Raw genomic sequence first — 13,487 nt, 5'->3', positions numbered from 1 at the left:
TCTCAGCTCACACCTATGATCTCAGGAGGATTCCCTGTGTCAGTGACAGAGGAGGAAAAGGCATGTGCTTAGTTCATAGGAAGGCTGGCTCAATATGCCGGTGTGAACTAAAAATGGCCTGCTGCAACCTGCCGCTGCAGTCTTCTGGACAGAGGGACGGGATGTGCCAGCACGGAGAGGGGGCTGTGTGTGTATGTGAGTTGCCCGCTGAGGGGCTCCGTGCTGCTGAGTCACGACCAGACATGGCTGTAGCTGTCCGTTCACTGCCCCTCCTCTAAACACGGAGTTGGTTCAAGCGCCAGCTCTGCCCCATATTCCTGTGCAGCCTGTGTTCTCTCGGCCTCTCCTCCAGTGATCGGAGTGGGGGCACTGGGCGAGAAGCCCCTTGGTCCTAAGCCCTCTGCCTTTTCATAGCTCCCTCTTAGACCAGCAGGGGGCGTCCACACACCATGACCCAGAGGTGGACTGGAGACTGGGAGCCCTCCAGACGTGTTTTGTGAGGTCTCATCGGGCTGTAAAAACAACTCTTTTCATAATAAAAGCCCCTATTTACAGGAGGTAGAGAGGCTTCCTGCACTCTAACTGAGCAACGTAGGAAAGAGAGCACATCAGTCCCCTGCTCGGAGGAGCTTCCCAGCGCATCTGTGGCCCTTTTCCCAAGCCCAGGAACGGAACCCAGCTCCGAACGCACCACTATGCTAAGCAAGTCAGTGAACCCTCTCTGAGCCTGTTTCCCTATAAGGTGAGAGAGCAGGAGAGCCCCTAGAGCAGGTTTATCCCCAGACTGAAGCAGGTCAGCTGTTCCTCCCCCAGAGCTATGGCTCCCTGAGCTAAGTAAGGGCACACCTACAACCCTGGCAGGCAGACTCCCTAGACACCCCCACGATAATATCTGCGGCTGTGAGGGGTGGCAGGGAGCTAGGCAGGGGTTAGCTACGCAGGCTCAGAGCAGCAGAGGACAGGCGTAAGTGGCAGAGCTGGGACCTGAATCCGGGCCTTAGGCTCATTTTTCTCACCTGTAAAATGGAATAGCAGCTGCTTCTCCAAGCAAACTACATCAGGTATCCAGCTTAGCACCTCGAACAGAGTAAGTGCCGAGGAAGCACCCTCCAACCCTCTACGAGGAACATAACGTTCACTGTGGGTGTCAGGAGTGGGGCCCTGCAGCCCCTCCTTCATGCTGGACCATGCCTGGGATCCTATGCACCCAACACACGCACTCTCGCAGCTGCGGCCCCGGGCCCAGGGGCAGCTCACAAAGAGGCAGGGAGCAGTCCGGGGCAGTGGTCCCAGGGCCTGAGAGGAGGGAAAGCCAGGCCGGACCCAGGGTTACGCCCTGGGCAGCCACAGGCCTCATCGGTCTAGGCAGCCAGAAGGACCGATCACATGTCTCTGGGCCCCAGAACCTCCAACCTTCCAGCTCAGAGGGCTTCAACTATGTTTCAGCCACTGATCTGGCTCTGAAGTGACAGCGGATGGAAGTGCTTCTCTGAGCCAAGTCCCCACTGAGAGATCGTACAGGAAGAGAAGCCACAGCCACAGTGGAGAAGTGTGCCTTGCTGGGTTCCCCAAGCGAGTTCAGAGCAGAGGTCACAGAATTACGCCCATGGCAGAGAGGGATTGCTGGTCTTCCGGAGACGGTGCACAACACCGGAAGCTCCCTGCGACCCAGACTCGACTGTGGCTGCACTGACCCCTCACCCCGGGCAAGCTAAAGAGGAAGCGTCTGCAGACCGCACTGGTCACTTGGTTCTTGGCAGCAGATGGCCATGGTCCCCACTGCACCCCATAGCATCCGGGGGGGTGTGACCTCCCACGTCAGCTGACCCACCTCATCTCTTCCTCTTCTCCAGCAAACCACCCCACCCGGAACATGCGCAGGGTGGCCCGGGGTGGGGGTGGGGAAGAGCTCAAAGGGCCTTCTCCAGGGGACAGTTAACGGCTGGCCGGTGGGCACAAGTGCTGTCCTCAGTTTGGGTTGCACACAGCAAATTCCTCTTTTCCAACATATAGTGCAGTGACGATCGGATGACCCTGGCGTCCCTGCCTGCTCTGACCCCCAGCTGAGGCTCCTTCTCACACACAGAGAAACCCAGTCTGGGCGGCTGTAGCAGGAGGACCACTGGAATCCACGGTAGAGGGAGCGGCTGCCCATGGATGGGTCTGAGTCGCGTGGCTGGGGCCTTGGCATGTAGACACCACCGTCCCCGCCCACTCTTCGCCTATTCGAGGCCCGCTCTTCTTGCTCCTGTCTGTAGTCGTCACTTCCTCCAAGAAGCCTTCCTGGAGGCCCCGGCTGGGTTCCAAGCTGAGCCCCTGCACATCCCGCTGCTCTGGACAGCGTAGGCTGTGTGCACCTCCTGCCCAGATGTCTCCCAGTAACCGTTTGCTAATCCAGCAAGTGGCCCAGCTGGAGATGCAGGAGCCTTTAAGCTCTGCAGCCCCACTGCCCTGGACCTGACCTGTGGCAGCAGAACCTGGTGCTAGGGAGTGTGAGCTCTGAGCCCAGACCGCTCGGGTCCGCATCCTGCTGAGTTACTGGCTCTGCCCTGGGGCAGGCCACTTATCAACCTGTGCCATTAGACAAGGAGGCCACTTCTTAGGGCTCCCATGAGCTGAGCTGTGATAAGTCATCTCTCGGATGTCAGAGCAGGTACTCAATGAGGCCTGGCCACCGAGGCAAACGTCATCTGTGCTTTATTATGAGGCATAGGCCCCTCCTGGAGCCTGTGTCTTGGCTGTCCTGGCGGGGGGGGGGCTTGGGGCCAGCCTCTGCCCCAACCCCAGATATCCCAGCCCTGCCCAGCTCCCAGCCCAGTGCAGGGTGGGTGTGCTGGAGGGAGGACCGGAACTCCTGTCCACGAAGCCCAGGCAGGGCTCAGTCCTGGGACCTCCAGCTCCTGGGAGGTGGGGCAGGCCAGGTGGGGTGGGATGGGAGAGCCTCCCAGTCCTCTGGGGCCTGGCCTAGCCCCAAGGACCCAGCCTGCTGGGTGGGGCCTGGCCTGGCAGATGCCACGAGGTGTCTGTCGGGGGAGGCCTGAGGTCAGAGCAGGGTGCTCACTCCTGCTCCTCCTACAATGCAGGCCAGTGTCCTCTGTGTGGCCTGGGGTGATGCCCCGCAGTCGCCTCTACCAAGTAGCATAAGGTGCAGTTGTCACCTGGGCCCGGCATAGCCATAGGGGTGCTGCAGCAGCAGGCTCTGGTGGCTGGGCAGTAGGTGGGTGTGATAGTGCTCCACCAGGCTGCCCACGCTCACGAACAGGACCTCGCTCTCCAGGTAGAATTTAGAGTCCTGGGGAGTAAGGGGGGCAAATGTCAGGGAGACCAGGCCAGCCTGCCCCGCCCTATGAAATAGGACAGTCAGCTCTCACGACAGTCAAGCCTGCTCCTGCTGCCCCATGCTCGCTCCGTGCCTACCTCGACCAAGTTCCAGCCTTCCCCCCGCAGCTCTGCCCAGAGGATGCAGGCCTGGTATAGAAATCAACCCAGGATGGAGGGCTGATCACCCACCCTCTCCAGGGTCAGCTGAGGACAGAGCTAAGCAAAGAAATGGGGGAGGCTGAGGCAGTGGGAGAGGGGAAGGCAGGGGAGGGTGTCCAGAGGTGCCGATCTCAGCCCATCCACTGCTCTATTAGCAAGGCTCTGTCCTGCCCCCTGCCACACCCCGGGCCAGGGTCCCCTCCTGCCCAGGGCCCTCAGGCAGGGCAGCCCGTTCACCTTCTCAAAGATGCGGTAGTTCCTGACTTTGCTGCAGGCTTCGTCCCAGACGACCAGAACCTGCAGGGACAAAAGCGGGAAGCAGTGGAGGACAGGCTGGGAGCGGCACTGACCTTGGGGGGCCACGCCTTGGGGACCGAGGGGGCAGCGTCAAGGCTGGGTCCTGTGGCCCTCTGAGGTGACTCAAGGAGGGGTCACCCTGCACGTGGACAGCAAGGTCCAGAAGGGCAGCCCCTCGCCCTGAGGCTCCTGCCCTCAGATGGCTTCTGATGAGACTTAAATGACAGTCGCAGGTGTCTGGTTTATCTTAGGACCACTCCTGACACACACGGGGAAACTGAGGCTTAGTGAGGTCACGCGAGTCACCCTTGGAGAAGCAGAGGCAGAGTTGGCAGAAATCCTGCCATTCCGACCACCCTGAGCAGCCTCTCCTTCCTCCCCAGACCTCCCTTCCTGGGTCCGTCTGCCAGTGTTGGAGAGTGGCCGCCACTGCCCCCAGTATGAAAATGGCATTTAGTTCTTGAGAAGACATGGGGAGGGGGGCTGCCAGGCATAGCCCCCAAGGATGGCACTCAGCTGAGATGCCAAATAAGAGCCTGCGTGAGAATGTGATCTACGAATTGTCAGGTCGTGTACACGCCTATCAGCCCGGTGTGTGGAGAGCCCAGCAGCACAGCTGTCCCCTGGGGACCTCTGCTCGGCCGAGTGGCTGCCAGGGCACCCTCCCCAGTGCCTACCTTCCCAGACTTGGTGGAGGAGTTCCGGATGCAGTAGAGTCCGTCCTGCGGCTCTCCCCGGGGACTCGTGGTTTTGAATAGCCTAAAAAAGACAGTCACCAGCTGAGCCATCCTCAGCCGGCTCTCGGGGACCCTCCAGCCCCCTCCTCAGCGTGGCTTTAGTCCTCCCGCTATCCTGCACCTCGAGTGCCGAGAGCAGTGGGGTCTGTGAGGGCCAGCCCGTGCCGAGCCCTGGGCCACACCAGGGTGCCGGCCAACACGGGGACTGAGCTGGTGGCATCTGCTGTTTCGTTAGGTTCTTCCCGCACTCAGCGGTATACCTGTGCCCGCAACTGCTCAGCACCAAGGTGAGTGGGGGGAACAGAAAGGCAGAAAGACGGGGCTGGGGGATGGGGAGACAAGGAACCTTGCGTCGGCAAAAACCAGGCTTTGCGGAGAGGCCTTCACACTGACCTCTCCACTTCGAAGGATTCCGTGGTGTTGATAAAGACCGAGCTGGGCAGCGGCACCTGGAGAGAGGCCAATCGTAGTCAGTGCCAAGGTCCGAATGATGGTCCTGCCAGCACCCGCCCACACACACCGGCTGCCGGCCTCTGCCAAGATCTCAGGCTCTGCACCAGGTTCCATCCCCTCAATGCCAGGGTCCTGGGGGCTCCTGGCTCCAGGTGGCCAGTGAGGGGCCATGCTGGCCTGCAGCTGCCCTGAGGCCGCCCACCCATGGCTGGGATCTGGGCTCTCGCTATGCCTTGCCTTCTCATAGTCCTCATCAGAGTCTTCCCCACCAGCATCGGCCTGCGAGGCGCTGGCCTGCGAAGCACCGGCCTGCGAGGCGTCAGCCTGCGAGGCGTCGGTCTGCGAGTGTAGCCGGGGTTTCTCAAAGGAGAAGCTCCTGAAACTCTGGCCATCGGGGGGCGATCGCCTGGGAGGAGGAGGAGGAGGAAGAGAAAGTCACACCACTGTCACTCACGTGGCCGGGGCCAGGGTCCCTCTGCTGCTTCCACACACCGCTCATGCACCAAGTGACCGCATCAAGCTCAGCACTGGGACTCATGGGATCTGTGGCTGTTACAGCCCATGACTACAGAGCCCAGAGAGGCCCGTGCTGGCTGCCCTGGGGCGACAGGAACCGCCTGGGACCTGGAGGCCTGAGCTGGAGTCAGGGCTGACACCAGCACGGGCAAGGGGGCTCCTGGAGGCATGAGCTCTGGTGTCATCACACTGCAGACGAGTGCCCTGGGTGCTGGAGAAGGCCCCAGGCTTGGGGGAGGGGGTGCGTCTCAGCCCCAACTCTGCCACTGACCAACTTTGTGGCCTCAGCCAAGTCACGCCCCTCCTGGAGCCAGATTGTGGATGGACATGAACAGCCGAGTCCAAGAGGCAGCCCCCACGTGTGTGGCCAAGTGGTCCCAAGCCTCCGAGGCCTGGTAGGGGCTGTGGGCCGCGGGCAAGGCTGTGCTACGGACAAGCGGGCCTGGTACCGCCGCCCTACAGTGGCGCCCGGATCTAGGCCCAGAGCCGGCACGCAGCCCAGAGACTCAGTCTGCACCCCCATGGCCCCTCGTGAAAAAGAGCCACAGGTGTGGCGAGGAGTCCCCCCAGGCACCTTCCCATAGGCAGCAGTGCCGACAGTTCTGGAGAGAAGGGTGCCACGGTCAAGGGTGCTCAGCAGGCATGGGCTTAGAGTGCCCGCTTGAGCGCCCCGCCCTGCAGCCTCCCAAAGCCTCACTGCTGTGGGGCCCAACACCTCTGAGCACAGGCTGCTGGCATTGACACTTCGGAAGTGGGGGGCACACGGGCACTGCCCAGCGACAGAGCAGAAACACTTCATGTGGGCCTCAGGGGTGAGTCACGCCATGCTCCGCACTCTGGCAAGAGCCTAGTCGGGAAGGGCACAAAGGCAGCCTTGGTGGCTCCAGAGCCAGGGACACAGCCAGAGCCCCAGGCAGGGTCAGGAAGGCTCTGGGCCGAGCCCCCATCCCTACACGGCTTCTCCCAGGGCAGGCGGTCAGCCCCATGGGTCCAGTCACACCTTCACCCCCCCATGCTCTCGCTAAGCATGGCAGGGGGTCTGGAAGCCCTATGCCCCCAAAGCCCCTCCCCGCCCACTGCTCCGAGGCAGCCAAGGGCTCCAGGCCCACCGCCCACTGGGCTGGACACCCCTCAAGGGCAAGACTGGACACCCCCCTGTGCCCCTGGGCCAGTTGCAAAGAAGGCCACTCAACCTCGGCAAAGCCTTCCTGTCCCCACACCAAGGCTGTGTGCCGCCCATCATGGGCTGAGTGCCAGGGGTAGGGAGCAGGGTGCTGGCAGGGGACTCGCCAGCTTAGGGAGGGGTCTCAGTGGCACCAGCGCCATACACTCACTGGAGATGGGGAAGGGGCGGCTTCCCCGGCTTGGGTAGGACCGCAGGCCGGACTGCGGCCTCCGGCATGGGCAGCTTGAGCACAGGAGGCTTGGGGGCCACGGGGGGCACAAAGAGTCCAGTCTTGGCTGTCTCCCTCGGGGAGGCCTCTTCAGCGATCTTCAGGAACTTGGGCTTGGTGACTGGCACGGGTGGGGGCTCGGGTGTGGGCGGCCCCCGGGGAGACAGGTGAAAGGACTTGAGCCTGTCACAGTTCCTAGAGGCGGCCGTGGCCGTGCAGGCAGAGCTGCAGGTGGAGCTGGCCCCGTGGCTGGGGACCCAGGGCTCTGGGCTGGGGCCCTCGTGGAAGCAAGGGGGCTTCCGGAGGTGGGGCAAGGTAGGCAGGCTGCCCAGCGGGGGGTCACTCATCCTCCGGGAGGCAGCGGGCACCCTGGGGCCCGGCTCGGCCCGCCTCAGGCCCAGCAAGTCCCTCTTAGAGTCCTCGGGAGCCACGCTCGCATCCGGGAGGACACGCTTGGGAGGCGGAGGTGGCAGCAGAGGGCCCGGGCCCTTGGAGGTGAAGGAGTGGGCACGGAGCACGTCAGACAAGGCTGGCTTCCTGGCGGTGGGCACGGGAGGCGGGGGGTAGGCCGGCGGGTGGGTCAGGGCGTCTGCAGAACGAAGAGACCTGGTTGGTAAGCAGGTGTCACCTGATGGAGGCTGGACCAACACCCCCTCCTCCGGTAATGGATGGCCAGGGCGCAGTGGATATGCACCCCCACACATAGCCCCCAGCCTACAGCCCCCATGCTCAGCATTTCTGAGACAGCCTTCCTCCTGGGGTCCGGGCCCACCCCCATCCATCCGCCACAAGGCAGCCTGAGACCTAGGTGTCACAGCAGGAGCCATCGGGTTCTGGAGGGGGACATGAGAGAGAGAGGAGGCAAGGAGGACTCCTGGGACCTGGCCTCAGCTGGGAGGCTGGAATTCTCACTGACAGGTGAGGGGGATGGACAGGAACAGACTGGGAGGAAGATGAGAGTTGCGTTTGCTCCTAACAAGTTTAAGATGCTACGAAACGTCCAGGGGACAACTGGGCTGTTGGGGCAGAGCTGTGAAGTTCAGAAGAGAGCTCTTGGCTGGAGATGTCAACAGGTTCAACAGCCCATCAGTGACACCGGCTGTGTGGCCCAGGAGTGATGAAAGGGTGCACGAGGCCTGCCCGGGGTATCGAGGGGCTGGCACAGGGCTGCCCCAGAACATGAGGCAGCTGGTGCAGACAGGCAGGTGAGGAACGGGGGGAGAGGCACCAGGCCAGGTGTGGCTCACGGGTGCTGAGCTGCATCTGGAAACGGGAGGCCACAGGAAACCCTAATAGGAGACGTCTTGGGGAAACGGGGAAGCCTGGCCGGCATGGGCCCCGGGAGGCAGGGAGGGTGGGCCGGGAGTGTGCGGGCAGGCTTGCGGGAACACTGGGCCCTCCCGGCTCGCTTGAGGGAGAGTGGAAAGGAGCGTGAGTGGTGACACAGGGCAGCCAGCAGGGGTGGCAGACAGGCAGGCATAGGCCTGCCCCACCCAGCCCTGCGCTTCTCTGTGACACGTGAACATGATGCTTGGTACACGCCTGCGTCCCTTGCTAGGCCACGTGCTTCGAGAGGCGGGGGTGGGCGTGGGGCCATGAGTGACCCTCTGGCCTACAGAGCCCCGTTGAGAGCTGGCAGCCACAGGGAGCACAGCCCGCTTGGGCCCGCCTCCTCCTCCGGGTCCCTCCTGCCACTCTCAGCCCCAGGACCAGCCCTGTCTCTGCGTCCCCACGCCCCAGAGGCGGGGCCAGACAGCCGTGCGCCTCATCTGCTCTGTTCTTCCGGACACTTGGGCCACAACAGGGAAATCGAGGCCCAGGGTGGAGCCTGAGGCCACCGGGAGACAGGTCCCAACCCCTGCTCCCAGCCCCAGCGCGCCCCAGGCCCTCCTGGGCCGCCTACCCTCCGGCTTCCCAGGCTCAGGGGAGTCAGGCTCCAGATACGAGTCGTCTTCGTCTTCGTGCTCGTAGTCTGTGGGCAGATGGGGGCGGGGGGGGCCTCAGAGCACTGCTGTGTCGGGGAAGCCCGGGCTGAGGATGAGGCAGCCGCGGGGACAGCAGGCAGGATGGCCAGACCTGACTCCCCTCCCGGGCGGCGGCCCCAGGGGAGGACAGCCCCGCCACTGCCAGGGGCCAGGTGTGGAGAGGCGGCGCGCGGGAAGGCCTCACCTTCGCTGTCCGTGGGGTATGGTGACAGGCTGATGTCCACGGGCCGCTCGACCGCACCATAGAAGCTGTCGGTGTCCGAGCTAGAGTCACTGAGGGCGGGGAGGGCAGGCGGGTGGGGGCGGTGAGCCCGGGAGGGGACCCGGACGTACATACACATGCGGACAGACAGACAGACGTGGGCATGGGCACGCAGACACTCAGACACACGAAGGTGGGCGCAGATAAATGCGAGGAACCAGAGACGTGGACACACACAGCTAGACACACAGACGGACACGAAACGACGACAGACAGACAGGCAGACACCTAGAGACAGAGACGCACTCCGTGCGCGGTCACAAGGACCAACGTGGGGACTGGGGCTGTGGTGCCTCCCTCCCCAACTCCACTGTGGTTCTTGCCCCAAGTGCGGCCTCGGGACTGGCCAGATGCTGCCAGGCCTCAGGGCCCACATCGCCACCTGCTCCTGCCGGTGGTGGGGGGAGGGGGGACATTGTCAACTCCAGGCCAAGCCCAAGCAGGACGCTGCTGCACGGAAAACCGGGAGCTCAGGATGAGGAGGGCCCCGAAGGATGACCTTGGGCGCGCCTGGCCTTCTGGGCCTGTTTCCTCATCTAGAAGGGACGGGTGGCTTCTGTCCCCACCCTGCTGGGGCTAGGCTACCTCAGTGACCTCGCAGCCACCCAAACGGACTGAGCCAGTGCCCTGTCTCACTCCCAGGAGAGCCCGGGTGGACGAGGTCGGGGGGGGCCCAAAGCTCTGAGTTGCTACAAGAGCCGGGCCTCCTGGGCAAGCAGGTAAAACCACGTGACCCTGAACGAGAACTACCAACAGGAGACACACACGCACAGGCTTACACACTCGGAGACACACACAGGCTTACACGCTCGGGGCACACACACAGGCTTATACACTCGGTGGCACACTCGCATGGGCTTACACACTCGGCAGCACACACATAGGCACGCCCTGCAGCCGGCACCTTCTGAGAAGCCTTAAAGGAGGGGCTCCAGGCCAAGCCCCTGGGGCTGGGAGGCGGGAGTGTGTGTCGTGCCCAGGAACCCAGCTGCGTGCCCACCCGGCACACCCCCAGGCCCACCTGGCATCCAGGGGCGGCTCCTTCTTCTCATGGGGCTGGCCAATCTCCCGGCGCAGCAAGGCCATCCAGCTCTGCGGGTCAGCCAGGGCCACAGTGGGCACAGTGCCGCCAGGGCACGGGTCCCCCGCCCTCCTCCGCTCACTGCCCCACTGGTCTGCAGCGACCACCAAGGTCAGGGGGACAACCCTGCTGGCCGTCCCAGGACTGCAGCCCCCTCAGCCCTTCAGGGCTCCTCCCAAGACAGCACGTCTGAGCATGAGGTGCGGGAACCTGGGCATGCGGACCGGGCACTGAGGGGCAGCGCCTGCCCAGCTGCCCAAGCCCCAGCCATGTCCCTCAGGGCCAGGACAGGGGGCCTGTCAGCTGCCCGCCTGGGCTGACAGGTGGCCCGGGCCCTGGGCCAGCTGCCCCGGTCACCTTGCGCTCGTCCTCAGAGGAGGCCGAGAAGAACCACGTGCGGTGCTTCTTGCTGATGTGGACAATCTTGAAGGGGAAGACGTTGTTGGACGTGGTCTCCTCAGCGGCCCGCATCACCCTGAGGGCACAGTGCCAGTGGTCACCGCCTGGACCATGCCCGTGGAAACTGCCCCGCCCCTAAGCAGGTCTTGGCGCCCAGTCCCCTGCCCTGAAGGACACGGCATGTGTAGACGGTTGGGCGCTGAGCGGACAGAGGGGTGCTGGGGTCCAGGCGTGCACCCTGGGAGCAGCAACGTGCAGGGCTGCAAGACGAGGATGTGTCACCTCACTGCCCGTGGATGCCACTCTACACGGACACTGCCCTCCCACCTCTGGCCAGCGCTCGCCCGTGTATTGACTTGGGAGCTCCTCACAGGCAGGCTCGTGGCCGCTCACTAGAGCACTCGCCCACGGCACGTGCGAAGCAGGGACCTGGCCACAGTCTGGGAGGTCCCTGGATCAGGGGGGCTGGAGACAGGGCCTGGGCTGGGCTGGGCTCTTGATCCCATGAAAGGAGGCCGCCATGGTTAAGGGGGCAGAGTCGGGGAGGAGGAGGGATGCCGAAGTCACTGGGCGGTGGCTGAATGGGGACTGGAGACCAGATTGTCCCATCCCTTGAGGCCTACTGATGAAGCAGCAGGAAGCCCCCAGCCACACCCCCAGGCCCTCAGCTAAGGGCCAAGGGTAGACTGTGAGAAGGGGGCGAGACACTGGGGTCCGAGAGGAAGTGACCAAAGCTGGACATGGTCAAGGGGTGGGGACGTGAGCCATCTCAGGAGAGTCTGGATAGGAAGGAGAGGCAGGCCCATCGCGAACTGCTGGGGGGCCGGGCAGCACTCACCGGTTGTAGCCGCTCAGGGAGAAGGCACCCTGTGGGGATGCTGATGTGCTGCTCTTGAAGTAGTAGATGCATCGCTTATGGATGATGACGAAGCGCAAGGGCCCTGTGGCAGCGGGGAGGCGGTGGGGGGGGGTATGAGCCACAGAAGGCCGCAGAAGAGACCCCACTCTGGGCCCCCTCCCTGAAGGCCCCGGATGACTTTTGACCAGGCTCTGCATGCCACTAGGTGGAAGGAGATGGGCACGCTACCCTTCCCCAGGGGTCCACTGTGGGGTCACATGTGAACAAATTCACGGACACGCTGGCCAGCCCCAGGACGGAGTAGGCCTGGGGGGCTGTGCAGAGCCACCACGGGCGCCCAGGGACAAGGGTGGCTCGAGGCTGGCTTGAGGAGGCGCGGAGCCAGGGCCCAAGGCCCCGGGAGGCCACGGCCATCTTGCTGGAGGTAGCAGGGCTGCTGGGAGCTCCCCTCCACCCCAGGCTGGCACAGCGAGAGATGGGGTGAAGAAGCCCAGACAGCTTGCCAAGGAGCCGAGGAAGCCGACCTTGGGTCTCCGGGGGACAGGGTGGGGGCAGCAGGAAGGGAAGGGAGACTCCAGAGGGCCCACTATGTAAGGAACCGGAGGCTCAGAGGGGCAGGGTGCTTGCCCGACGAGGCCGGTGGGGCGGCAGGACCAGGGCCTGGCCCCGTCCCCATGGCTTCAGTCTTGCTCGCCACCGCTATGGACTCACACTTGAGCAGCTGCAACTGAGTGCCGCCCTTCTTGTGCAGGTAGCCAGACTTGGTCACCCCCCCGGGCATGGTCAACAGGTTCTGGGCACCGATGGCCTTCATGGGGATGGGCCAGTGCATCTCCTCGGCCTCCATTAAGCTGCAGTACAAGGGGAAATGTTTCAGCCAGGCCTGGGGACCAGAGGTGGCTTAGTTGGGGAAACGCAGGAGGGCACTGCTGAGACTTTGTAGACGGCACCGAAGTTCTAGGCAGCAAGGGGCGAGTGAGCCCCCTTTCCAAAGGCCCCAGGCTTCCAGGTGGGACCCCTCGGAGACAGGGCCACCTGGGCCACTCGACCAGCACCTGGTCCATTCAGCCAAATACAGACCCCCAGGGACCCTGAGAGCTAAGCGCGTCTCTTCATTGCCACTGGTTCATTTAGCACCCACTGAGCTCGAGGCCCCACGGGGCTAGGATACAGCAGTGAAGGAGCGCAGAAAGCCACCAGCCCGGGTCAGGCCGGCCTTAGAGCATAACCGACGCCCGAAGTCCAGGTGCCAGGTGAGCCTATAATGGGGCCTGCCCTAGACGGGAAGTCAGGGAGAACTTCCAAGAGGAGGTGACAAGGATCACAAGCTGAAAGAGGGAATTAAAGAGGTACAGGGGCTGGGCAGGCCCTGGGCACCCTCTCCACCAGCTCTGACCCTCGGCAGGGAGGGAGGAGCACAGCCCCCAGACACCACCCTCCGCTCCTGCCTGCCCGTAGCTGGCTTCTGTCCACCCCTTAAGGCCCTGTGACCAGGGAACAGGAAAGCAGGTAGCCAAGAGCCCCTGCCTCCCGAGTCAGACAAACTCGGTTTCTGTCCTGGCTTGGTTTTCTGGGGGATCACTGTACCCCAGTTGCTGAGACTGTAAAGCGGGAGGACGAAGCAGAGGCAGCCTGGCACACAGCACCCCCTCGCCCCCCATCAGCAGTGACTGTGACAACTACCTGGTGGGTTGGGCGGCATCCACCCTGTCTCCCCACCAGCCTGGGGCAGCACTCAGGCAGGGACCACACAGTGCGTGACTGTCTCAGGGTTAACCAGGCCAGCGGGCCCCACGTTCCAGGCGCCCGGGTCAGGCCTGCCCCTTCCCCAGCCTCTCACTCAGGCTGCTGGCTCTCCGGGCCAGCGGTTCCACACTTCCGGAGACGGCTACCTACCCAACTCCTGCTTATCCTGCAGGGCCCGGGTTCAGTGGCCTCTTCTGTGGGAACCTCGAGGCCCAGTGACTCTGGGGCTCTCCCCCAATGAACAGCAGCCCCAGCCCGCCCGGCCTGGTCCCCCCTGC

General features: G+C 63.6%; 1 protein-coding gene across 5 annotated transcripts in view; it reads right to left on the bottom strand.

Moving 5' to 3' along the window:
• Window positions 1–2,672: 2,672 nt before the first annotated feature.
• SH3BP2 (SH3 domain binding protein 2) overlaps window positions 2,673–13,487 on the bottom strand; it is a 25,301-nt gene continuing 14,486 nt past the window's right edge. For 4 of the 5 annotated variants that reach the window (XM_023519691.1, XM_011373771.2, XM_023519690.1 and 1 more), the window contains 12 exons: window positions 12,175–12,314; window positions 11,443–11,545; window positions 10,563–10,680; window positions 10,146–10,216; window positions 9,047–9,135; window positions 8,781–8,849; window positions 6,818–7,466; window positions 5,205–5,373; window positions 4,908–4,963; window positions 4,455–4,536; window positions 3,718–3,777; window positions 2,673–3,292 (listed from right to left, as the gene is read on the bottom strand). In XM_023519691.1, the coding sequence (XP_023375459.1) occupies window positions 3,155–3,292; window positions 3,718–3,777; window positions 4,455–4,536; window positions 4,908–4,963; window positions 5,205–5,373; window positions 6,818–7,466; window positions 8,781–8,849; window positions 9,047–9,135; window positions 10,146–10,216; window positions 10,563–10,680; window positions 11,443–11,545; window positions 12,175–12,314 (1,744 nt within the window). In that variant the 3' untranslated portion in view covers window positions 2,673–3,154. Of the gene's footprint in view, window positions 3,293–3,717; window positions 3,778–4,454; window positions 4,537–4,907; window positions 4,964–5,204; window positions 5,374–6,817; window positions 7,467–8,780; window positions 8,850–9,046; window positions 9,136–10,145; window positions 10,217–10,562; window positions 10,681–11,442; window positions 11,546–12,174; window positions 12,315–13,359; window positions 13,482–13,487 lie in introns of those variants that run through there. The other variant, XM_011373772.2, reaches the window with a different exon arrangement.

This window comes from Pteropus vampyrus, unplaced genomic scaffold (genome assembly GCF_000151845.1).
Source record: "Pteropus vampyrus isolate Shadow unplaced genomic scaffold, Pvam_2.0 Scaffold231, whole genome shotgun sequence".
Classification (NCBI taxonomy): domain Eukaryota; kingdom Metazoa; phylum Chordata; class Mammalia; order Chiroptera; family Pteropodidae; genus Pteropus; species Pteropus vampyrus.
This window is presented reverse-complemented; position numbering and strand designations above follow the sequence as displayed.